The sequence below is a fragment of the Dryobates pubescens genome, chromosome 16 (genome assembly GCF_014839835.1).
Source record: "Dryobates pubescens isolate bDryPub1 chromosome 16, bDryPub1.pri, whole genome shotgun sequence".
Classification (NCBI taxonomy): Eukaryota; Metazoa; Chordata; class Aves; order Piciformes; family Picidae; genus Dryobates; species Dryobates pubescens.
This window is the reverse complement of record NC_071627.1, coordinates 20282055-20307650: the sequence shown is the minus strand read 5'-3', so window position 1 is coordinate 20307650 and position 25596 is coordinate 20282055. Positions and strand designations below refer to the sequence as shown.

Sequence of the window (25596 nt, the reverse complement as noted above, 5' to 3'; positions counted from 1 at the left end):
GATGCCTCTGCAGGTGTTGGATAAGTAATCCAAGTAGTAACCCAACCCATTTGTAGGTCTTTCATGATTCTCTTGCTTTCAGGACATGTGTGGAAAGCAAAATACTAATGGTTTTGAAGCACAATATTCCCATGTATTGACATCATGAGAGGCTTTTCTCCATCCTGCTGAAGGTCTGCCTTCATTGCATGTTTGATTAGGTTTTTTTTGACTGCTTGTTCTGCAGACTTGGAGATCTCCTTTGGTTGGCACAGCTCCATTCTCTCCAGCCTGTTGGGGACCTTCACAGCTGCCTCCAGGGTGGGGCATGAGTGTGCATCTGCAGGAGATGATAGCATTTCACTGGGTGTATGTTACATGTCAGTAGCATTGCAGAAAATGGTACCTACAGAGCTGGGAGGTTTTTTACAGTTCTGTGGGTTTGAGAAGTGAAAGCTTAAACAGGATTCCTCTGAAGGGTAGCTGTGCAGGACTCTGCACAGCCTTTACTATGCCTTCTTCAGAAAAGCCCTAAAGCTGGTGCCATGCTTTTTCTTCCCATGCACTGTGCTTATTGGGAAGCCCTGATATCTCAAAACACAGTGAAGTGTGGATACAGCAGGCAAAGGCAGGGGAGCACCACTGGTGGGGGGCAGCAGGCTCTTCTGGAGCCTATCTGCTCCTAGCATTGGAGCTGTTGTACACTCCTGAGGCCGCTGGCTTTGACTGCCTTTGCTGAGGTTTTTTATTTGCTCAGGTCTGTTAGGGCTAATCACCAGGGCTCCCATATCTGTGTCAGTGGCTAGATTTTGTTTTGTTTTGTTTTAAGATTAATCTTGTAAAGCCAGGTGGTTTCCTCTTTTGGTGAGAAGTATATTCTTCCACCCAAGAGTGGTGATGGAGGATGCTGAGTTGCAGGAACAGACTTGGGACCTGCATAGGTGGTGAGCCTGAGCCAAAAATCAGCCATTTTGTAGGCACAGGAGCTGTAGTGTGCCCCAAAGCATGTCCCCACTTGTTGGTTTATGGAAGCTGGAGGCGTTCTGCCCCCAGCCTGGTGTCACGTGCCGGTGCTATGGAGGTGGAAGGGCAGCAGTGTTTGCGTCCTGGTTACCTAACAGCGTCTGGAAATAAAGCTGCTCTTGGAGATCAGTGACAGCAGTTCCTCCATCCTCTCCTGCATCCAGCAAGTAGGATCCAGCAGCTGTAGGGTGCTTTTCAGAAGAAGCCACTTCAAACCTTTGGATCTGGGGTTCAGATGGAAAGATGAGAGACTTTAACACCCTTGAGAGGAGCAAGGCTGGGCTCGGCTTGGTGGTGTAGCGGCAGAGCAGAGGGATGGACTCTCATATAGCCACTTCTGTTAGAGGAGTGCTACAAGGGCACATCTCCACCTGGGCCTCTGTGGACATGGTGGCCATGAACACCTAACCTCTCTGGGAGCCTGCCTTTGCTGTCCACCTCCCAGGACTTGGTCCACGTGGGGTGGTGAAGTTTGCTGCCTGCTATTTGATGAAGTACTTTCACTTCCTTTAAACGGATCTCCTGCTAACTTTTAAGTGCTGTTCCTGTGTCCTGCCAGCCTGCTGCCCTCTTCTCACTGGTGGAGGAGGACCCCAGCCTCTTTAGTCTCACCTCTTAAGAGGTTGCCTCTGGGTGATTTAACTGCTTTCCTGTGTGCATCGGTACTGTGCACCTGTAACACTGCTGTGCCCTTGCTGAGCTGCAGAGACCAGAGCTGACTGCAGGGTGGAGCTGTGAATTCGTTGGTGTTCTGCAGAGCAGTAAGTGATGCTCTGCCTTGCTCTCACTGCTCTTGATTATTTTCTTTAAATCTTCTACTGCACCCTGAGCTGATAATTTTGGAGAATTGTCAGCAGTGGCTGAGTACCTTTCTTGAGTAACAGATGCCACTTTGAATTAGACACTGTGAACGTTCCATAAAGAGATGTGGGTGATGCTCCCACTGCAAGGAAGCAGGTTTTAGTCCTTTGTAAAGAGAAGGGGAGGAAGTGGATCTTCTAAAAGTGCTGTCTCTCACTCTTTTGTGGCTGAGTATTCCTGACTTCTTTGGAAAGCTCTCTGATTAGGACATTTTTTAATGCTGAATATTGAGACAGAGGAAGCAGCCCCCTGTAGCAGTGGAATTACCTGGATTGGAGAGTAGTTTATGCAGCAGGATGGGCAGCATTTGTTGTGTCAGTTTCACTGTATCTGGCTTACGGTGGGAAGAATAAGTGAGGATGTTGTGTCTTGTTTGGAAAGCATGCCCTGGAGTTAGCTCAGCTGAGGAACCTTAAGGAGCCTTCCTGCCTGCTCCCAAAGATTGCAAGGATATTTGGCTGCCCTGTTCCTGCCACGGTTCTAGTGCTCTGGTTTTGCCAATAAAAGGAATACACTATACCTGTGCTTAGTGTAATCCAGCTGTAGGATTTCTTCAGCTCATTTCTGGAGACATCCTGCTTAGTGGGTGACCAAGGTCTGGCCTCCCAAATTCCTGGGAATGCTTGCTGCATCCGGGCCTACCACCAAGTTGCTGTTGCTTTCCTCTACCCAAGAGACGGGGCTGCATTTCTGCCGGGTGGCGATTTTTGTCTTCCTTGAGGGTGTGAGCTGAGGTCTTGCACAGACTCCTTCTGTTGTATGTCACTGGCGAGGCAGGTTGGCAGCTGACCTAGTACAAGATTTGCAGGCAAGGCCTAGCAGTTGCTTTGCAAATGGCCACTGCACAGGGGAGGAAACAAGTAGGCAAAGTCTCGTGCAGGAGGCACAGTGGTGAGGAACCAGGAACGATGTTATTTAAATTACATCATTGTCTCCTTTCTAGGAACTCAGTCTCTGGCTCCCTCCTTTGAGATGACAGGTTTTCCAGAAGCATGCTTTGTGCAGAGGTTGCACTTTTGCCTTGTATGACCCTTTGCCCCCCTCCCCTGGCGTGGGTGGAAGCCACGCAGTCCTCTCGTCAAGAGCACAAACGTTGGGAGCTGGAGGGTCTTGTGCCAGGCGCTTGGCTCTCAATGCCTGTCTCTTCCTTGTTAAATACTTACAGTGAGATGTACCAGATGCTTCCCAGGGAGAGTTTTGTCATCTTCCAAGTCCCCAGATGCAGCTGTAGGAGTCTGACAGCCATTCAAGGGATCAGTCAGCCTGGTGCCCTGTGTTCGGCAGGGATGTGGTGACCTCGCTGCAGGCGCCGCTTGCGCTCTCATCAGCCGCAGCGGGAGGCAGGCAGAGAGCACCCCTCTGCTGATGGCAAGAGATTAATGATGGCTGGTCCTCAGGACTCTTTGGATTTTTATGTTGTTTTTTTTTTCTCCTTCTTCCTTTGGAGTTCTTCTGCTGCAGCATGAGGGGGAGTGGGTGATGCTCTTGGCTTTCACTGCCACACACCTCTTTCTGGGGCCTTCTCCATGTGGTGATGCGTGGGACCGCTGCACAGCTGCCTTTGCTCCCTCTCTGTTCTCAGCCTGCCTGTGTCTGTCTTGCCCACCCAGCCACGGTGTGGAGAGAAAGCTGGCTGAGCCAGAGGTGGGCTGAGCCAGGTGAGCCAAACTCTCATCAGCAGGTGTGAGCATCACCAGCCCTGACTGTGCAGAGGCCAGCAGCCGGAGTGTCACTGCTGAATGCCACTCCTGTCCTGGTCACACTGGTCAGATTCCCAGTGTGCCTCCCACTTTCAAGATAAGGTCTAGGACCTTGGGCTGGACCCTGTTTGTTGCTTTTGGTGCTTATCAGCTTTTACACACAAGGTGACCCGCAGAGCAGCCCTGAAGATGGGAAGGGAGGCCCAGCCTGGGCTCTGCACTGGTGTATGTGCACACTGGGCTGCCTCTTGTGCCCCGTGTCCCCAGCCTCTTGGCGTCACAGCTCCTGGCTGCATGAGGGACTTCCCGGGTGCCATGGAGGGAGGATCTCTGGAGGTGGCAGGCAGGCTTCTCCGAGTGGGGGGGAGCAGGGAGGGGCAGGCTGGCTAGGTCATCGTTTTTCCAACTAAATATAGTTGTCTGTGCTTTCATAAGGGCAGGATTGCTGCACCACGTGACTGCCTTATCCCTCCCGGCCGGCAGCTCCGAGTAGGGGATCGTGTGTCTGAATGGGTAATAATTAACTGTTAACTAGCTTTTCATTAGAGCCTGGCAGAACCAGCAGAGCCATGCAGCAGAGCTAAGCAGGAGCAGGGAAACTGCTCCTGCTTCCTCCTGGAGGCTGCACCACCCCCCTTTAATTTGCAAATCAGTTGTCCCCAGAGGTGAGTGGGTTGGGGTGGGTGTTTTTGCTGTGTTTTATAAGGAGTCCTGCCATGCCTGATGTGTGTATCCTTGCTGTCTTGGAATTCCTCTTCATGTCACCCCTCCTTCTCCCCCACCAATGATTTGGTCCTTTTAGGTCATGAACTATATCATCTGTTCTCCAAGCCAGCCTGGAGGACAGCCTGACCCTCTGGCTCCTCCACAATTCAGCCTGCCTGCATGGCCTGGGCCCCTGCTTTCCCTTTCCCAGTGCTGAGGTGTCCTTGCTGTGCCTCACTGTCCTGAGTGGCAGCTGGATCAACTTGTGCCTTTTCTCAGGGACTCCAGCCTGCCTGTGACTGCCTGCTGTGGCCTTTGACTGGGAGTGTTGCTGGCTTTTCCTGCCCCTCTCCCTGAACTGTTTAACCTGACAGAGTGTTTGCAAGGTGTCCTTGGAGGCTTTTCTGTCTTCTGTGATGGCAGAGGAGTTGCTGGTGAAGTGCTCTGCTGGCTGCACACTTATCTGCACCAGACAAGCTGGGTCAGGCCCTGGTGCTGGAGTGTTCTCTCCTGTAGCAGTAGTGGGGTGAGGGGTGCTTTTCTCCATGCTAAGGGAGAGCAGGGTGGTTCAGCAGCTCTGGAGGTCTGAGTCAGCCCAGCTCCCTCATTTTGGCACTTCTGGAGTCCAGTCAGCCGGGTGACCTTGGCTGTGTCCCCAGTGCAGTGCATCCACTAGCTTTCCCAGCAGAAAGCCCTCAGTTCAGGGCCCAGTTTTCCACAGAAAATTGTAGGAGTTCCTGTGCCCTCACATTCTGCATGAGCCTGGCATCCCAGGGATCAGTGTGGTGGTGTGAGTGTGGATCATGTGTCAAAAGTTTCCTAGAAATCCTCTTCAGGGAAGAGCATTGCTTGAAAAGGCAGTGGAAAGATGTTACTTGCCCTTAAGAGAGTTCATCTGCTACCTTTAATAGTAGCTGTGTGTGCCAGGAAGAGCCCAGGGTGCCCTTGCTGACACTGTTAATGTTAGAAATGCCTGGTAGCATTTGTTAGGCCACTGCTTGTCTGGAGTGTAGCTTGGCCACAAGTTGAAGGGTTTCTGTCTTGGACTGAGAGGCTTCAGGGGGGATGGTTATGCATCTTTGGTAGGTTCAGACCCTGCAGATAGCTTGTGTGCAGAGCTTGTAACAGTTATGTGCATTTAGAAAGCTCCCTGCGACCAAAACTGAGTTTTCCATCCTGTGCCACTGCTTGCTCCAAAGGTCTCTGTGCTGTGGGTAGGGTACTGTCAGCAGAGACATGCTCTGCAAGTGTATTGAGCTGCTTTGCTTCCCCCTGCTTGGGACCTCTTTGGAGCATCAGCCAAGCAGTGGGAGGACTTGGGGAGCTGGGAATGTAACTCAGGTGCTCACTCTCCCAGCCTGTGAGAGCATTGTCCTGGCACGCGGTGTTGAGCCTCCCTGTCCCCCTGGCCTCTCCCTGCGTTTTTCCAGGGCAGACTCCCCAGCTCTTGGAGCCTGCCTGGGGCACCCAGGTGGGAGTGTTCTCAGGGTCTGTGGAGCTGTCAGATGCCCTTTTTGAAGTTATTTTTAGCGAGTGATCTTTGCAGCAGGCGCAGAGCTTACATTGCAGGGAAGTGTAGGCAGCTCCCTGTTCCCTTTGCTCTTACAGTAGGGCTTGCAAGCTGGAGCTGAGTGCTGAGGAGCTGCAGAAGATTGCTTGGAGGGCTTTGAGCCACGGTGCCTGGAGCTTGTCACTTGGCTGCTGCTGAACAGGCTTCCCACATACTTTGAGTCCAGATCTCTCCTGTCCATGCACCTCAGCATCCAGTCTTCTGCTTGGTCCTGACCTTGCCTATTCTGCTGTAGTTTTTCTTGCATGTGCAGGAAACTTGTGGTGCTGCAGGGGTGTTGCAAATATCCCTCTTTGTATAAAGAAGGCCAGATGCTGTGCTGACAGCTGGGAGCTGGGAGACCACATGCTACGAGCAACTGGGCCAGCTGTGATTCTCTGCAGTTCCCAGGAGTGAGTTGGAGTTGGGGAGGGCTCCTTTATGCTGGGAGCTGTCCTTCTGATAACATCTCATTTAAAGCTCTTGGAGAACTCTATCCAGTGCTTCACTGAATCCCCCTCCAGGCACCCACCTCCAGCTATAACTGCAATCTGGTGGGAAGCAGAGCCCTAAAACATGGCATACTTAAAGGAGGTGCAGTCTGCCTGCCCAGTTTGCCCTGAGCCTTGCTACTTTCATGGACCTTATGATGTCTTCAGCAAAATGGCAGTGAGCCTAGCAGTCAGTGCTATAAATCTCAGGCCCTTCTGCTCTTGCAGGGAGCTGCAGAGACAAGTGTTTCTCCTCTCAGTCTGGTGTTAGCTCTGACACGTGGCTGAGGCTGGTGCTGGGAGCAGTTCCTTGGGAGGCAGGCAGAGGTGGAAGCTGCTATTTGATCTCTGGGAATATCCACATCTCTCTGCACCCAAGGGGGGGGCTACCAAATCGCTCCCTGGGGAGACTGATGTCCCCTCCTGTCTGCCTGTTCCTCCCAGCCCCTTTGCAACAGCAGGCAACAGACCCTTATTGTAGTCTTACTGATGAAGAAATAGGTGCAGCAGCCATGGGAGATGTCAGAAAGCATTTGCCTGTTCCTCAAGGCTTCTGCCTCCCAATTCAGGGGAACTCTCCATGGGACCAGCTCTCAGTAGGAAAATCCTTCAGCACCATCTGCAGCAGGCAGGCTGCTGGTGGGAGGGGATAGGCTGTTGTTAGCTTGCAGGTCACATCTGGCCTGCAGTACTGATCTGCAAATGTCTCTGGAGAAGGTGTGGTGGTGGAGAGCATGAAGCTCCCCAGCTGTGTCTTCTGATGGCCTGGTCAGGCTCAAATGGAGGTCAAATGCATGGGCAGTGATGAATGCCACAGAAGAGCCTCAAGCAGTGGCTTGTCCTTGCAGCTTTCCAGATCAGGCTGCCCTGGAAGGAGCTTGTTTGAGGCCTGGAGGAAGGACAGGGGCAGAGTTGGTGCCCTCAGTTTCTCATGTTGGCAAGGTGGGGATAGACCTTTGTGTGGCTGTTCTCTTTTGGCTCCCTAGACCTTCTGTGGGGCCACAGTGGGGTCCTGGCAGGCTTAGCTGTGGCTGTCTGCTTGCTGGGGCATTCTTTCTTACAGGGATTGCTTGTAGGTTAGTTCTGTCCCACCATGCCTGTCCTGTCTGTCATACTCTAGGAGGGACTCTCAGCCTCTGTGAAGGACTCTAAAGGAGCTAGGTATGTCCAGGGGAAGGAGCTAATTCCCAGCCTGGTTTCTTTGCCTGGACAATGAGCATGTTTATACAAATAGCCTAATGGTTTCTGCTGGGTGTCCATTGGTTTCCTCAGGAGGTTAATACAGATCCTTTTCCTTGCCATGTCTTTTTGCCTGGGACGCTTCCCTCTCTCACTTGCAACCTGCCCAGCTCCTCAGGCTGCTCAGGGCTCAGCTTGCCCTTGCTCAGGCTGCACATCCTCTTTTTCATCACCTTGAAGAAGCATTGCCAGAGCAGGTGTCCTGTCATGTTGCTTATGAGCTGCACATGCACCATGACTGTGCTGTGGAGCACAGGAAGGAGGGAAAATCATCCAGAAACTGTCAAGCAGTGAGGCAGATCCCACTGGACTGCTTGGCTGGCTGCCCTGCTGGCACCCTCAGATTCCTGCCAGGGCTCAGGAAACTGGGGATACCAGTTCAGCTCTTTGAGCCCCAGCAGGACCAGCAGGAATGTGCCCCTGCCTCAGCCTCTCCAGCACAAAGTCCAGGCACTTGGCTTCACAACTGCCTTCATCAGCAGTTTCTCCTAGGTGCTAGGCTGTAGGCTGGAGTGGCTTGGGAGCAGGCTGGCTCCCTTCCATTGACTTCACTGTTGGGGAAGGAGGGCTCTGCTGTGTTGGGGACAGAGTGTGTGCCAGAGCTGAGGACCCTGTATTCCTGCTGGGAGCCTGGGCTGCTCTCTGAGGCTGTCCCTGCTGGTGCTGAGATGCTCTGAGCCTTGGTCAGTGTTGCATATGAGTCCATTACATGAAGACATCAGGAGCAGGCTCTAGAGCTTTCTTGCTGGAGGTGCAGGTGTTTCTGCAGCATAAGGCCAGGTCTCTTCCCAGCCCTGCAAATTTATTCCACTTTCATGTCTTCTCTAGAAACCCACTGCAAGCTGCACTGGGTGTAAGGAAAGGCAGGGAACCAGGGCAGCAGGCATGAGGTTTGATTTTTCCCAGGTAAGGTAGTAAATATGTGTCTTAGGCTGACCTTGGTGATCCAACAGCATGTGTACCTCTTGGGATAGAGGATCCCACTTGGCTGTGGAGCTGCTGTTGCCCTGGCTGTCTGCTCTTTGTGCAGCAGCTCTCCTTCCAGGTAGGTGTTTGCTCACCCAGATGCCCCTTGGAGTTTCCTGCCTTAAGGGCAGCTGTGAGCTGGAAGGAGAGCACAGGGTGTCTGCACAGCTTTGCCCTTCTTGGTGTGCTGGGGAGCAGGGGTAGAAAGCCAATGAATGCTTTGGCCATGCCTGAGTGGTGGGAGGGGTTTGGCTGCAACACTGGCATCAGGGTTGTGATGCTGCCATCTGTGCCTTGCCCCCTCAGTCCTTAAGAAGCTCCTCGTGCTGGGCAGCCCCACGGGCAGACAGTTTGGTTCTGGCTGCGGGCAGCAGGTCCATTCCTCGCTGTGCCAGCATCTGCCCTGTGGCTGTAGGCAAAACTGCTCCTTCCTTCCCTGTCCACTGTCTCCTTTGTTTTGTCTGTCCCCTTGAATGGAGGGACCCTGGTTTTGGTGGGGGAGAGCTGTTGGGCAGTGCTGGGACAGCTGAAAACTACTTAGTGCCACCTAATCAATGCACAAGGAGGCTTGTGAAATGCCAGGAGGTCTGAGGTATCCATCAGCGGCTTTTAAGGGTTCTGCTACCAACAGGGCAGTATCTGGTATCTGTTGCTAGCACTATTTGTCCTGAGCCTCCTATGTGGGGAGGAGCAACACCTACTTGCTCCCTATTTCACGGGGTTATGTGCTGAAGGGGAGCAGGGTTTTCCTGCAGTGGCATTTGGTAGGGATGCTTTCAGCTGTGCACCACAAGATGTGGTGTCCTCCCTGTAGGAAGGTTTTCTTCTGAAGCCTGAGCACCTGTGTTAGCCTGTATGTGTTATGGATGTGTTGTTTTGGGGTTTGGTGTTTTTAAAACCACCTGGATTTGCTGCAGTCTGTAAAGGAGCATGAAGAGCAGTTTAGGGCTGTGACTGCCAGCAGCTTGGCTACAGAACCACTGATGGATGGGAGCTGGGGCACTTGGTTAGGTTGGCATGCCCTGGAGCATACCAGGCATGCACAGTTTCTGCTTGCCTTGGCTCTTGTGTCTCTCTCTCTCTGTCTGCTAGCACCATTGTACCCTCTTGGTCTACTGTCTCGATCTGAGCAACCAGGACTCGGAGATTTCAACTCCATCCACAGTGGCAAGAGCCTCCTGCAGCTCCCGGCGTGGTGCTGGCCTGGTTGTGCTCCCCAGAGCAGCCTCCTGCCAGGCTGCATTGCCAGGGCTGCGGCACTTTGTGTTTTGTCTTCCACTGAGCTCTGCAAATGCTAATTAGGCTTCTCAGCACCTCAGCTAGATAAGGGATCCCTGCTCCTATCTTGCAGATAAGGAAAGCAGCAGAACTTGTTTTAATCTCCTCCCTCCCCCGCAAAGATGATGTGGCACCCACCTCTGCTGCCAGTGTCCCTGTGTCCTTTTTCACTGGAGGTTGTGAAGGGGCCTCTCCTTGACTGCTCCCCCAAAAGGAACAATATCTGTGGTCATGAGGTACCTGAGCTAAAGCAGCTGGAGTCCAGGGCTGCATGCCATTGCTGTAAACTCCAGGGCTGCAGTGTGTTGGGAACCTGTGGGATGCTTGCAGTGAGAGAGGGAGCCTCATGCTCCCCCATCCACAATGATCAATGCCCAAAGCAGGCTGCAGAGCAAGTTCAGGTGTTTTTTTTCCCCACAGTGCCAGGTAATGTCAGTGATGCTGGATCAGGCAGAGGTGCTCCATACCTGTGGAAAGCCAGGGTGGTTGTGGGCTTTTGCTGTAGTACTTGGTGGTGCCTTTTGAAGCTATATTTAGTTGGTGACATCTGTGGGGGTTGAGTGGAGGATTTTTGGGGCTGTTCTGGAAGTGCTCACTCCTCACAGTAGCAGGAAAGTTTGAAAGCCTTGTGGCAAGCGTTGTGCTGTGGAGCTGAGATTCTCAGTGAGATGCATGTGGAGTTATTGAGGGTCACATGGGACTGTTGCTTACTGGGGGAGGCAGTGCAGGTGGGCTGGGGTAGTCCTGGGGGAAAGGGGAGGATCTGGGGACCTAGCTGAGAGTTTGGGGCTCTCCTAGGGGTGGAATGCCCATGCAGGAGCCTTAGGCGAGGGGACCAAGAAAGGCGAGTGCACATGGCTCTGGGCTCCATCCTGCTATAACCTGACTGTGCTTTATTGACACTTCAAAGCTTCTAACTCTGAGCAAGACTGGGCCAGCAGAATGAGTCACAGGTTTCAAGGCTAGGAAGGAGACCAGTTCTGATCAGCTAGGCAAAGTTGTCCTACTGTAAGCAGGAGATCAAAGTCAGCTTTGAGTGGAGCTGGGTAGGCTATTCAGGATGTTCTCCAGGGCATCCCCAGCTAGACTCTGCCTGCCTCAAGGCCCTTTTCTTCACCTCCCTTCTGCCCTCACTCCCCACCCCAAGCCCAGTCTGGGGTGCTATTCTTTGAAACCAAGCCAGGGGAGTCAGCAGAAACACTTGCCCCTGCCCAGTGCGTGGCAGGTGGCTCTCCATTCCCTGTGGAGCAGCGCTGTCAGGTAGGAGACCTTCACTCATGGTCCTTTCAGGGCTGATACATGCTAAGCAGCGGCATGCTGCTCTGTTGGACTCTGTGTGTGCCCTGCATGATTTCCTAAGTGTGACACCTTGCAGCCAAACCTGAAAGGGAGAGAACAAGTCAGATTTCTGCTTGTCAGGAGGTTGGGGTGTTGGCAGGAGCCAAGATGGGTCATGGTGGGGCTGAGGTCCTCACATGCTGCAAGTCTTGTGTGAGGTGGTGTGAACCCCAGCAGTTGCACTCTGGTATCTTGAAACACCTTGGAGGCACTCAGGTGCCTAAGTCCTTACGGCTGTAGCAGTATTTAGGCACTGCCCAGACGTGGCTCCTTCTCTCTCTGTGTTCCTCTTGTGCACGAGACGAGCTGCACCCATGTGCCACAGGCTTGTGTGTTCCTCTGTCAGGGCCCTCCTCTGCTCCCTGGAGCCTTTTGGCCGCAGTGGTGTGATGCTGGGTCTTGTACGTTCAAGGGCATGTTTGTTTTGCTGTGCATAACAGCAGATCAAGTTCTGCATGATGCTTTACAGAGGAAGCTGAGCTCCACGCCACCCCTCCTCCCTGGCTGGCAAGACCGAGTGGGGAGTGCTGACCTAAGTCAGGGAGGCTGTGGCAGGATGGGGTTAAAGGTCCATTTCTTGGCAGCCTGGATTGATAAGGAGTTCCCTGATCTTGATGGGGCCCTCGTGAGACTCGGTTCAGAAGCTGTCTCTGTTTTCTGTTCACTTTTTCACTGTCTTTTAACAGCTTTGTTCTTCTCCTTTTGCAGAGCACACAATTCCTGCGAAAGTGGTGAGGGCTGCCAACCCCAGACAGCGGAAAGGAAGCAAGGTAGGGCTGTGCCTGCTGGCCCCCTTGCTGGCCACCAGCTTCTGCTGCACTTGTCAGCACCACCTCAGCATCTTGAAGTCTCTTGGACAGATTGCTTCCTTCACGAGGCTGGTTGTGGAAAGGTTGATATGCTGGCCTGGTTTCCTGCAGGAGCATGGAGGACAACATCCTGATTCTCCAGCTTCTCTTTAGCATTTGAATAGTCTTGCTTGCTCTCTGGCCTGGTGTTCTGCCCAGCCTCTTGAAGAGAGGCACTTGAATGTGGAAAGTTTCCCCACCACATTCCAAGGACATCCCCATTTCCATATGGGCTTAGATAGTGCCCTGCTTTGCAGTGCAGACAGGACAATGGTGTTGCAGAGCCTTGTGTCTGCAGAGCCTTCCTTACCTGTGCAGTTTGTTCTGCACAGGCAGAGCCAGGGTAATTGATTTCAAACAAAGCAACTCCTTTGAAGGAATCAGGGCAGTCTGTTCCAAGGGATCAACCTGGGGTGGAGGGACAGTTATTTCTAAGGAGATTGGGCACAGTTATGTGTATGGGCTGTTGGTGTTGGCTCCCAGCAGCCACTGAGGACGCATCTGAAACTTGCTGGGACTTTCCTTAGCTGTTCACTTGGCGGGGGGGTAGGAGGGCCCTGGGGATGATGGTGCTCCTGTCTGTAAAACAGGCATGGGCCTGCACTGCAGGTGGCTTTCCCAGGAAACCTGCTTCCTGGAGAGAGGGGCATGTCACTTGTGTGTAGAGATGTGATCTCCTGGGGGACTCAGTGACTCCTCCTAAAATCCATGTAGAAATAATAAACCCTGTAAGGGCAAAGAGGATTTTCTGTGCCCAGCTAATCTTAAACTCAGTGCCTCTGTGTTGTTCATCATGTACCTGGACAGCTGTTTGGGTCCTGTCCTCGCTGTCCTGCAGGTCATCAGATACCTGCTTGAATCTCCCCATCAGTTCTTCTACATGATCCCTTGCTTTGTTGTTGCCAGCACTTGGTAGCAGTTGGGTGCTTAGTGAAGCTACACCTGCCTGTAGCCTGCCAATAGGTGCAGGCAGCTTCTTTAACAGGATGTGGTTGGATTTAGGATGCTGATAGCTGAGTGCTTTCCCTGTCCAAGGAAATAGGCCTAGGATAAGAGAGTTACCTCAGGTGACTTTGTCCCAAATACTGCTGCTGGGATAAAAAGCTAGGTGGGAGCTGGGTGGCTGGCAGCTTTCAAGGCTGGGGGCAGCTTTCAAGGCTGGGGGCAGCTTGTCTGCAGTTCTTTGGGATTCATTCAGCAGCCCTGTTTGGGTGGGGGGAGGGGCTGTCCATATGCAGTTTGGGTGTTACCCCCCAAACCTGGGGATAGCCATCTTGCAGGACACTGGTGACTGACAGTATGGCTGAAAGGGCTTCTGACTGTTGATGCAGGGAATGGCACCCACTGTTTGTGTACTAATGTGACTTTTCTCCTTGGCTACAAGGTTGGTGACTTCGGTGATGCCACAAATTGGCCAACACCTGGAGAGATAGCCCACAAGAGTGTCCAGGTGAGAACTCAGAATTGCTCCAGCAAGCAAGGCCAGGCCCTTGCAGACCTCCCTATCCCTCTGCAGTGCTGGGAGTGCTGTCAGAGCCAGGCCATGTGGGGTTCTGAGTGTCAGCACGGAGGCAGCCAGGAATAGCGTGCAGGGGATTTCCTTTTAGGGCTGCCTTGTGTATTGGGCTCCCTCCTTGGTGCTATTCTGGGAGCATGAAGCTGGGTCTGAACCCCTGGTCTGGGTGGAGCAGGTAGGGCAGCTCCTGGACCTGCTCTTTGCAGAGCTGCATAGTGCAAGAAGGGGCCTGAGCAAAAGTCAAGACTTGCACAGGAGAAATTGCAAATATCTAAGAAAGGGCCAGTGTGCCCAAGGAGCATGGCCTTCCACTCCTGCTGTGCCTGTGGGTGTCAGTGAAACCTTTCTATTTTTGAATGCTTCTTTGCCAGCTCCTGGCTGTCTCAGTGCTTGGGAGTCATTCACCCTTTTGCCATTGGGGTAGTCCAGTCCTTTGTTAGGACACCTTCATCCAGGAGTACCAGGCCTCAGGGAATGCTGTGCTCGGGGCTTGTGTCTCAGCTTGAGCTCTTTCCATCATCTGTAGAGGCCTTACCCTGCTCAGATAAAAGCCCTTGCCTGGGAATAGGATGTCTGTAGGAGGCACAGAGCAGGATGCTTCCAGCCTAGTGCGTGGTTCACCTGTTGTTGGGGGCTGCCTCCAGCTCTTCATTTCTCTCACCTCTGGAATCTGTCCTGCACTGGTGTGTCTGCAGCAGCCACACAAAGCACCATCCCTCCGGAAGCTGCCTGTCAAGAAAGACATGAAAGAGCAGGAGAAAGGGGATGGGAGCGATGGCAAAGAGAGCCTGAAAACCAAATCGGATGAGTCTGGGGAGGAGAAGAATGGTGACGATGATAACCAGAAGTCAGCCCAGAAGAAGAAAGGTATGGCAGGGACAGTCCCCTGGGCTCAGATGGTTTCCTCCTGCAACCCACAGCCAGATGGAAGCATCCACTGACTTCCCTCAGGGCTTTGATGCAGGACATGGGCCCAGCGTGGGGACAGTTGTGGTGAAAAGGTGTTTGTACACTCCATGGAGTGTCATTTTGGTGGGAGCAGGTGGAGCAGAGCCCGAGCAGGGACGTCTGTGTGAGGAGCACGGCAGGAGTGTTCCTCCCACGTGCACTCCCATGTTGGCACAGAAAGGCCTCTGGCTGTGGATTGCATCAGCCATGGTTAACACATGGGTTCAGCGTGGCCTCAGCCTTAGCGGGCAGAAAGGGGTAGAGGAAGGACAACTGCTGTGTTGCAGTGGGGGAGTTTGGTGTTATGTCCCTCCATGCCTGAGAGTCGTGGTTAGAGCCTTTCTACATCCATTGAGGCCTGGAGGGATGTTTGAGGACAGAGTTGGTCCAGAAAGCCCTGCTGTTTTTTCTCCTCTGCGTGTGGGGGCTGTGTGGCAAGAGGGGGCTGTGGAGGAAGCAGCAGACACTCGGTGAACCTGTGTCATGCCCAAACCCTGTCTTTTTGCAGGCAACAAACACAAGTGGGTCCCTTTGCAGATAGACATGAAGTCGGAGGTGCCTAGGGACAAAACAGCCTCTCGGAACAACCGGCAAAATGAGCAGCACAGGCACCCCTCCAACACCCGCAGCGAGCTGAAAGGTGGGAGCCCAGGCTGGGGACCCCCTCTGCCTGCCCTGGCTGTGGGGCAGAGCAAGCCCTGCTGCCCAGGCATGGCGTGGGGTGGTGGGCACACGTCCTCCCTTCGAGGGGCCCTGGGTGCAGCGGGATTGCTCCAGGGAAGTGCTTTCAACCATTAACACTGTTCCTGTCTCTCCTTCCCCCTGTGCTTCAGGCTGGCACCCTGACAACAAGCATGAGCGCAGCTGGCAGGACCACGACGAAACCTCCAGCGTGAAGAGCGAGGGAGGAGCTGTGCGAGGGACCTTCCGGGGCCGAGGCCGGGGCCGCGGCAGGGGCCGGGGCCGAGGCAGAGGAGGTGACCGTTTTATGTGTGGTCCTGTGACAGGAAGGAGAGATCAGGGCATGTGTCAAAGAGTGCAGGGGTCTGTACCTGCGTGAGAGAGATCTGGGGCTCCAAAGCAGGCTGGGGAGGACAGAGCACTCTAGAGATACAGGGAAATAGTGTGCCAGGTCATCCCAGCTGGTAAGTTGAGCTGCTTTTAATAAAAGCAAATTGTACTTATTAGTGTTTTAATAAAGGCAAACATCTTTCTGTTAATGAGGCCAAGCTCTTCCATTTGTTTTCTGTCCCTTGCAGAACCCCTACACGCAGGAATTGAAGCATTCTTATATTCTGCATAGGCTTTGTCACGTTAAGAGCCAAGCAGGAGTCATGGCTTGGATGGGGAAGAGGATCTGCTCTAGCAGTCAGTGTCTGTGGTAGCCCTGAGAAAGCTTCAGTGTAGGGCTTTCCTGTGTCACCTAGGCTACCCAGTTGCTCCTGGGTAAGAGGGCTCCTGGCCTGTCTTTAGCTTGGTCTGTTGAAACTTCGCTGGGATCTCTTCTGCAGCAAAAGCTGAGATCAGGAGGGTGGGGGCTGTGAATGAGTGTTCCCCATTATGGACTGCCATGAGGGCCCCAGAAAAAGCGCAGAGGGAGCAGTTCATGCAGGAGTCCAGCCCCATCTGGCCTGTCTAGCAGTAAAACGGGCTCTGTGCTTACCCCTGCTGGTGTCTCACAGGGCACTTCGACTACCAGTATGGGTACCGGAAATTCGAGGGCTCGGACGGCTCCCGCACCCAGAAGTACGCCAGCAACATCACTTACTACTTCGACAACATCAGCAGCGCCGAGCTCTACAGCGTGGACCAGGAACTGCTCAAAGACTACATCAAGCGGCAGATGTGAGCACCACCCCTTGTCTGAGCACTGGTGGCTGGGGGGATGTTTGCAGGTGCCCTTCCCAGAGACTGCATAGCTAATCCCGTGGCTAGGGATAGAGCTGAGGTACAGTGACTCACGGCACAGGCTTGCCCCGTGTCTGGGCTCCCCAGATAGCAGAAGTGTGTGTGGGGGTTATTTCCTTGGGGTGCCCAGACAAAAGTGGCTTTGGGCTGGTTTTCACTGTCACGTTGTCCTTGCAGAGAATACTACTTCAGCGTGGACAACCTGGAGCGAGACTTCTTCCTGCGCCGCAAGATGGACTCGGATGGCTTCCTTCCCATCACCCTGATTGCCAGCTTCCACCGGGTGCAGGCACTGACCACTGACATCAGCCTCATCATTAAGGTGAGGGCAAGGAAAAATGGACCTGACTTCTTGTTCTGATTCCTGACACTCCTGTCAGGCCTGTTTTTCTAGATGGGCTATGAGTGACATGCAGGTGGTGCCCTTCCCTTGTCCTCGATGTGATCCCTTCTCCTCTTGGTCCTTTCTGGAGGGAGGTCTGGGGCTGAGCCACTCAATGTGCCAAAGCAGAGCCCTAAGATAACAGAGTATTACTTGGTTCCAGGCCCTGAAGGACAGCAAGGTGGTGGAAATTGTGGATGAGAAGATCAGGAGAAAAGAGCAGCCAGAAAAATGGGCTCTGCCTGGCCCTCCTATGGCTGACTACACGCAGACGGACTTCTCACAGTTCATCAACTGCCCGGAGTTTGTGCCCCGGCAGAGCTTCCAGAAGGAGACAGGTGAGCACATGGGGAATGTGGAGGGAGGTGTGGGCTGCAGTGTTGGTACTGCAAGGCAGGAATGTTCACCAGGGCATGACTCATTTGCCTTCTGTTTGTGGTGGGAGCTGATACAGGCTCAGACTCCCAGAATACTGCTGCTTCTGCACTAGAAAAACCTGAATGAGATTGAGTCTCTAGAGGCTGAAAGAATTCCACATGCTTTACTGCTGCTGTGCAGAGCAGAGGACACTCATGAACCCAGTTTGTTCTTAGTGAGTTAGGGCACAAATGGGGCAGCAGGTAGGGAGCTGTCAGACTGCTGGGGAAGGATTTGTTGTCCTTTATGGGCTTCCCCCTGCTCTTGTCACTTCATCTGTGGGGGCTGACAGAAGCCCAGGGCTGGGCCTGAGTAGCCAAGTGGAGGATCTTCTCGGTGCTGCTCTAGTTTTTGGTAGGAGAAAAATCTGTTTCTACTGTCTTGGGAAGGTTTCCCTGAGAGCAGCAAAGAACCTCCTTTAGGGCTTTGTGTGTCTGGGAAATCATCACCTGCAGAGCTCTGTGGCCACCACCAGCATCACAACCTTAACTGGAGATGTTTGGCTTTGTTGCTTTTACCCCTCTCCCCTTTATCCCCACCCCGGCACTTGTGGGCAATGTGCTGGTAAGCCTTAGCCACTGGGTGCTAGCTAGACCTTCAGGCTGTTTAATAACACAACCCCTAGGCGTCTTCCCTTCCTCCCTCTAAAGCACCTTGTGGCTTTTGTTACTCTAGAGTCTGCTCCTGGCTCCCCGCGTCCCACCAGTCCAGTCCCTGCCAAAACAGAGGAGGTCAGTAACCTGAAGACGATGCCCAAGGGCCTGTCTGCAAGTCTGCCAGACCTGGATTCAGAGACGTGGATTGAAGTGAAGAAGAGACCCCGACCCTCCCCAGCTAGGCCCAAGGTAGGTGGATATGTAGGACCTGTTGGGCTGGGGGTCTCCCAGTGTTTTGGATCAGGAAGCAGCAGATTTCAGATCAGATGTGGTCTGTTGGTCATGGGAGTGATGTTGTAGTTCCTCCTGGCCCTATCTGACCCGCTTTGGAATTTCTCCTCAGTGGTGTAAATGAAGTGTTCTCCCCAGATGGGCAGCTTCCAGCTGCAGCAGGGAAACTAGGGGCAGCGGTTAGGCCTCTAAGCAGTAGGGTTGTGTCTGTCTTGTTCCTGTAGAAACCGGAGGAGTCCAAGACACCGCAACAGCAAAAGCAAAAGGACCAAGATGAACCCGAGGAGCTGGACTTCCTCTTCGACGAGGAGATGGAGCAGATGGACGGCCGCAAGAACACCTTCACCGACTGGTCGGACGAGGATTCGGATTACGAGATCGACGACCGCGACGTCAACAAGATCCTCATCGTGACACAGACCCCTCCCTACCTGCGCCGCCACCCTGGCGGGGATCGGACTGGCAACCACACCTCCAGGGCTAAAATGAGCTCGGAGCTGGCCAAGGTGATCAACGATGGGCTCTACTACTACGAGCAGGACCTGTGGACGGAGCAGTTCGAGCCGGAGTACTCGCAGATCAAGGTGAGAGCAGCTGAGCCGAGGAGGGGAGCGTGTGGGGAGCCTCGTGTGCAGCAGAGGATCTCTGCCTCCTTGGCGTGGGTACAGCTAAGCTGGGATTAGTCCTGTTGCGGAGCTCGGGATTCCGGCTCCCAGCATCATGCCCTGCTGCATTAGGGTTAAACATAGCTCTGTAACGTGGTGTAAGGCTGCAGCCAGGTAAATAAAGTGCTAGTAAGGAGGTGTCCTGGAACATGGAGCCCATTGCTCTACTGTGTGACAGAGTTTTCTCGGACAGTGGTAGATCTAGGGGGTGAAACTGGGTCTGTGCAGTGTTTATAGTGCCCATGTTGCATGGCATGGTCCCTTGGAGACTGCCCTTACTGGGACAGGTTCATAGCTGGCTGGCTGAGCTGCACTTGGCCTGTGGTGTTCTCCATTTTTTGTGCCAGTTTGCATAGATTCTAGCTTTTTATAGAAAATCCATCTGCTGCTTTGAAACATTTGAGTCCCAGCTTGGTGACTCTGATGGGTTAGAGACTTGCCTAGGCTGCTTCACTAAAGTAAGTAAATTTGGCCTGTTGGAGCTACCAGCTGGTCTCGGTGTTCCTTGTCTGGTATCTGTCACACAGCTGAAGCTGTGCTGCTTTCTGGGGTGGCAGAAGCTGAGGGTGTGGGGAGTGCAGGTGGCAGTGGGACAGTATGTGCTGGGTCCCTCAATTACATGAGAGCATTGTGCTCCACTGCTGGTGTGGCTGTGAGAACACAGGGAGGAGACTTTGGGGACACAAGAAGGTGGTGGGGGCCAATTGTGGGTTCTGGAGCTTGCCTTCAGCTTTGTTGCACCAATCCTGACCTGAATTGGTAAAAGCCTAAAAAAAGCAGGCAGTGGTGAATGGAGCTACCTTGTAGGATCCTTGAAAGCTTAGGAGGAGCAGAGTGGTTCACATCTGGCCCATGGCAGTGCCCAGTTCTGTCTGCTGCATCTCCCCTTCCTACTGCTGCACAGCAGGTTGCCCTTCTGGGCACCCAGGCTCCTTGGCTGCACGTGGTGCTCAGCTGTTGCACAAGCAGAGCGGTGGTCATGATGGGATGAGGGGGGAAAAGAGGGCAATTGGTTGCTTCATCATCTTCCTCTCCCAATGCAGCAAGAGGTGGAGAACTTCAAGAAGGTGAATATGATCAGCAGAGAGCAGTTTGACACCCTAACCCCAGAGCCCCCTGTGGATCCAAACCAGGAAGTTCCTCCTGGTCCCCCCAGGTACCAGCAAGGTAAGAGAGGGCACAAGGTGGGGGTGATACTGAATTTATTCCTATTCTGCCTGATGAGAGGCCCTCAGAGCTTGGGTAGTAGCGGAAGAGAAGGAATCAGAGTCACAGGGATGCAGGGTTATCTTTCCCAGTTTTTCTCCCATTGGAAGGTTTAGAGCTTCAGAAGGGGTGGCCCAAAAGCAAAGGCATCCCACTTGAATGAAGAAACCTTGGTAGACCGGTGTAGCTCCCTGGCTTTCCTCATGGAGCCTCTCTATACCAGGAAAGCATCTGCCTGCTATGCCATGCCTGCCTCTGTGTGGCACTTTGTGCCCTGCCCTTCTCTCGGGGGTGGGATTTGTCACCGCTGTTAGCCACTAGGAATAAGATGCCTTGTGTGGGATCACTGGAAGCTCAGTCCTTGGATCTGCTGCTGGGTTCAGGCTGTCTGGCCAAGCTGGAGACATGCTGAATTGGCAGCTGCTTGTCTCCAGAGAGCTGGGATGTGTCCCTGCTGGATCCCATCTGGCTAGGTGGATGTCCCTTGGCTGTAGTGACACTCGTGCTCAGAGCTCAGCTGACCTGGAGGGTTCTCTCTGCAGTACCTACAGACGCTTTGGCTAACAAGTTGTTTGGAGTCCCTGAGCCTTCCACCATCGCCCGGTCTTTGCCTACAACAGTACCAGAGTCACCCAACTACCGTAATGCCAGGACCCCCCGGACCCCTCGCACGCCTCAGCTGAAGGACCCAACACAGACGCCTCGTTTCTACCCAGTGGTGAAAGAGGGCAGGACGATAGATGCCAAGGTGGGACCAGGGCTGAGGTGCAGGGTGGGAGCGGAGAGGAAAGGGAGGTGTCGCTGACGCACCATGTCTTGCAGACTCCGCGGAAGAGGAAGACGAGGCACAGCTCCAACCCTCCCATGGAGTGCCACGTGGGCTGGGTGATGGACTCCCGGGAGCACAGGCCCCGAACGGCCTCTATCAGGTACCAGAGACCGGCATGTGGGGTCAGGCAGAGCCAGCAGTGGGACAAGGAGTCAGTGTGGGAGGGAAGGGGAAAGGTACTGCCCGGTCTTGGCAGGGGAGGTCTCTTGTTAGGTGGCTGCAGAAAATACTGAGACCCAACTTGTCCCTCCTGGAAAGTGCTGAGAAAAGTCTGAAGCCTTGGACTAACAAGTTGAGACTTGTTTGGAAACACTGGTTCCCTTCCTAGTAGGATACCTGGTGGCTCAGGTCCCAAACTCAGAGTAGACAGTCACAGGGGAGGTGGTGGGACCAGCAGGCACATGCTGTGGTGTGGAGTGTGACCACACTCTGCTGGCAGCTGGCTGGTGCCAAGGAAGGGGGTTGACAGGAATCTCTCGTGCCCAGCTCCAGCCCCTCGGAGGGGACCCCGGCCGTCGGAAGCTACGGCTGCACCCCGCAGTCCCTGCCCAAGTTCCAACACCCTTCCCACGAGCTGCTCAAGGAGAATGGCTTCACACAACACGTCTACCACAAGTACCGTCGGCGCTGCCTTAACGGTAGGGACACCAGCAGGGTAGGGACGCTGGCACGTCAGGTGTGGGGCAGGTGTCTGTGCTCTGCTGCCTGGGGGAGCTCATACACCGGGGTAAGAAGAGTCCTACAGGACAGCCTTGATGCTAGCAATGTCTTCCCACAGTTTGTGCTGAGCATGAGCTGTGGCTCAGGCTGTCCAGCACTGGGGGTGGGTGTAGTCACGGTGCCACAGGGTCCTCCTGCAGATGAGGACCCATGCAAGAGCTGGCTCCGTGGGGGAAGATCTGCCTTGTAACCCTCCCCTCTCCCCAAACCAGAGCGGAAACGCCTGGGCATCGGTCAGTCCCAGGAGATGAACACGCTCTTCCGGTTCTGGTCCTTCTTCCTCCGAGATCACTTCAACAAGAAAATGTATGAGGAGTTCAAGCAACTGGCTGTGGAGGATGGCAAGGAGGGATACAGGTAGGAGATGAGGAGCAGAGTGGCCTGTTCTGGGAGGGGAGTGGCAGGGAAGGGGTTTGGCCTTTTGCAGGGCTCACAACAAAACAAAGGCAACATCTTTGCCTTGCTCGAAGGTAGGAGTGGGGTCACCCATAGTCACCTCCTGCTGCTGGTAAAGCAGGGCTCTTTGCTCAAGAGCCTCTGCCCGAGTGTTGCGTGTGCTGATGCCTGAGCAGCACGTGGTGTGTGCTGTGTTCCAGGTACGGTCTGGAGTGCCTTTTCAGATACTACAGCTATGGCCTGGAGAAGAAATTCCGGCCAGATATATTTAAGGACTTCCAAGAAGAAACCATCAAGGATTATGAAGCTGGTAGGTGCTTCATGTGGCCTCCTCTGGGATTGGCAGTGATGTAGCTCAGCTGCATGGTCACCCCTAGACCACTTCTTGTGACTGGGCAAGCCATACCATGATGTTACGTTAATGTGTGTGGCTGGGACAGGTGGGATGTCCCCTTGCTCATGTCACAGAGAAGGTTGATTGGATGCTCACTGTCCTAAAGTCTGCTGGGAGGATGGGGTGGTGATGAAGATGGGCAGTGGGAGGTTGTAGCTCTCCCAAAACATTTCTCTAGTGACACCAGTTCCTCTTAAGATTTCTCAAGGTCTTGCAGTGTGGCTGAGCCTTGTCAACATCAGGCTAGATAAGCCTTGGTTATCTCTTGTCAAGAGGGCTGCCCATTACTTGTGTAGCTTGCTTCCATCCAGGTTTTCTGTCTTGCCTTGGTTGTGCCCACAAGAGGTGAGGGTCCATGGGGCAAGCAGTAGGAAAGCCTGAAGGAAAGGGTTCTGATGTCTGGTTTGGTTTTGTTCCCCTCCAGGACAGCTCTATGGGCTGGAAAAGTTCTGGGCCTTCTTAAAATATTCCAAAGCCAAAAATCTGGACATTAACAGCAAACTGCAAGAATACCTCAGCAAGTTCAAGCGCCTCGAGGACTTCCGAGTGGATGTGAGTAGACAAAAGGCCATACTGGTGGCCCCTTCAAACACCCCTCGGCCCTGAGTTGGCCAGGAGGGTGTTGGAGGCCGGTCCCTAAGCCGTACTAAGCAGGGGAGTTGGTGACGCCTAGTGGCTTGCCGTGTAATTTGCAGCCGGGCGAGGAGCAAACTGCAGGGTTTGCCCGTTGCAAATCCACTTCAGAGCAGCTCTCTGGGGAGCTGGATGAACCCATCTTCCCTCATGACCTGAGGAGGGGAGTGGAAAGTAACCCTTGATGAGTTGAATGGAGCTTCAGCTCCTGGACTTCTAAGCTGTGTCTCTGAGAAGAAGGTGCCTAAGAGCAAGTTGTCACCTTTGTGCTTGACTAAAAGTCAGTCTGTCTTTCTGTCAGCAAGTCTGGCAGTGGTAGATTTGGAGAGGAGGGTGTGAGGTAAATATGTTTGTTCTATATGGGACAGGGAGAGAAGTTGCAACTGGAGGTTTGCCAGAGGGCTGTTCCTAGTATCAGTCAGGGTTGGAAGGGACCACAAGGATCATCTATGGGCAGGGACACCTCACACTAGATCAGGTTGGCCAGAGCCTCATCCAGCCTGGGCTTAAACACCTCCAGGGACAGGGCCTCAACCACCTCCCTGGACAACCCATTCCAGGGCTTCACCACTCACATGGTGAAGAACTTCCTCCTCACATCCAGCCTGAATCTCCCCACCTCCAGCTTCATTCCATTCCCCCTAGTCCTATCACTACCTGAGATCCTGAGAAGTCCCTCCCCAGCCTTCTTGTAGCCCCCTTCAGATACTGGAAGGCCACAATGAGGTCACCTCGGAGCCTTCTCTTCTCCAGACTGAACAGCCCCAACTCCTTCAGTCTGTCCTCATAGGAGAGGTGCTCCAGCCCTCTGATCATCCTCGTGGCCCTGATCCAGGGGGAGGGCATCTGCATTTTGGGGTAGCTGTGCTGATACTGAGGGGCTTCTCTTCCAGCCACCCATGGGGGAGGAAGGTGGACACAAGAGATACCCTACAACGTCGGGGGGAGACGGCCGGAAGCGCTACCCATCCCAGTCTTCCAGCAAAACGGTCAGCCAGTGCCCAGCCAGCCAAGCCCACGCCTCAGCCAGCCAGCCTGCACAAGAGGATGCCAAAAACCTGAGCCAGCAATCCCCTGCCCCATCGGCTGCAGAAGCGCAGACAGTGGGGAAGTAGAGAGGCTGCAGTGTCTGCTTTCTGCTGGGGGATGGGGTGGGGTGGGTTGGTGGGGGAGATTGGCTTGGAGAAGGGAAGACCTGAGGGGGTGGGCAGGAGGGGAGCTGGAAAGTGGGTGCCCAGGAATGGGCTGCTTGGGAGAAACTTCAGCGCACATGATTTTTTCTCTTGGGGCTGGAAAGCAAAGACGATCTGCATCTAAAACACCGTTCTGCTATTACAACCCTGACCAGAGCCAGACCCGCTCCCAGCAGACCCACCCTTTGCTTTCCCTCCCCTCCTGTGCACACACTCATGTCTTAGTGTCCCTTCAAGGAAAAGAAACAAACAAACAACACCGATGTTGTGGCTGGGTTGGAAAGGGGAGATTTTTTTATTATTATATATATATATATCAAGTTTTAAATTATTGCTAGAGGTTCGTCTGGATTTACCAAAACAAGTCTGCTCTGTGCAGTCCCAACGACTCCCCTCTGTGTTCCCCCTCGGCTCGCAGGGCAGCCTGCTCAGGAAGCTCGGAGGAGAGAGGTTCCCCGCAGGGGGGACTGGAGCCTCTGATCTCCATGACCTGGCTGACGTCTCCCATTCCACGGACGGCGGCGCCTCTCCGACGCCGACCGTCGCGAGAGCATCGCCCTCTTCATCCCCCTGCTCCCTTCTCCCCAGCGTCTTCACCTCCAACCTTCCTGAGGGTCTGGCTCTCCCTCTGCCCCGCCTCTCCCTTTCTTCATGGACAATGTGGAAGTCAACCAAAGGACCTTGGCCCAAGGACAGGCTTGTTCTGACTCCTTCCTGCGAGGACGGCTGGTGGGAGGCCTGCAGGCACCTGGACTCGAGCCTGCACGGACAGTGCACCCGCTGCCCCAGGAACGCCCGTCGTGAGCAAAGACAGGACTTTGCTGAAGGAGGTTTTCTCTTCCTTATCCCTTGGAAAAATGAAACAATGACAAAAAAAAAAAAAAAAAAATCAAAACCACAAACTCCTCTTAAAAAAAAAAAAAAAGAAAAGAAAAAAAACCCCAACAAAAAAACCTTATAAAAAGACACATCTTCCTTTGCTTTCTTCCTTGGAAATATTATTGAAGAGAGGAAAAAAAAACACAGAAAAAAACTAAAAAAGGAACAAAACAAACAAAAAAAACCCACCACACACACACACACAAAAAAAGTTGCCTTATGGTGGAGCTGGCCCGGGGAGGCTCTCTGGCTTCCTGCACCCTGGGGCGCGCTGGGCTCTCGGCTCCCCCGGCCCAGAGACTCCTCATGGCATTGCTGCCGAGCTGATCTTCCCTGCGGCCTTTCCTCTGACCCTGCAGTTTGCTCGGACGCCTCCCGCCTCCCCCCGTCGTGGAGACCGCCCCCTGCCGGCCCAGATTCTCGTGGGGGAAGGTGCTGAGGGCAGTCACATCAGACTCGTGCTGACTGAGCAGCTGAAGCCGCTGTGTTGTGTATATACCATTGTAGCATCCTCCCTGCCACAGCGACTGGGTGCGGGGCCTCGCTTGCACCCCTGAGCCTTCTCCAAGCAGGCTGGGGCAGGAGTGTTGGTCTGCTCCAGCCTGTGCCTCCAGCATGGTCAGGGGGATGAGTGGAGAGATTGTCA

General features: G+C 53.8%; 1 protein-coding gene across 1 annotated transcript in view; it reads left to right on the top strand.

Annotated features, from left to right (window-relative positions):
- The window catches only part of LARP1 (La ribonucleoprotein 1, translational regulator), a 41834-nt gene extending 17294 nt beyond the window's left edge, over nt 1-24540 (top strand). The window contains exons 3-20 of the mRNA XM_054168386.1: nt 11838-11899; nt 13362-13427; nt 14189-14360; nt 14950-15081; nt 15275-15418; nt 16124-16286; nt 16527-16671; nt 16895-17069; nt 17824-17993; nt 18260-18619; nt 19744-19867; nt 20449-20654; nt 20729-20835; nt 21222-21373; nt 21668-21812; nt 22052-22161; nt 22670-22797; nt 23772-24540. Coding sequence (XP_054024361.1) covers nt 11838-11899; nt 13362-13427; nt 14189-14360; nt 14950-15081; nt 15275-15418; nt 16124-16286; nt 16527-16671; nt 16895-17069; nt 17824-17993; nt 18260-18619; nt 19744-19867; nt 20449-20654; nt 20729-20835; nt 21222-21373; nt 21668-21812; nt 22052-22161; nt 22670-22797; nt 23772-23993 — 2783 coding nt within the window. The 3' untranslated portion in view covers nt 23994-24540. The remainder of the gene's footprint in view (nt 1-11837; nt 11900-13361; nt 13428-14188; nt 14361-14949; nt 15082-15274; nt 15419-16123; nt 16287-16526; nt 16672-16894; nt 17070-17823; nt 17994-18259; nt 18620-19743; nt 19868-20448; nt 20655-20728; nt 20836-21221; nt 21374-21667; nt 21813-22051; nt 22162-22669; nt 22798-23771) is intronic.
- Nucleotides 24541-25596: the final 1056 nt, after the last annotated feature.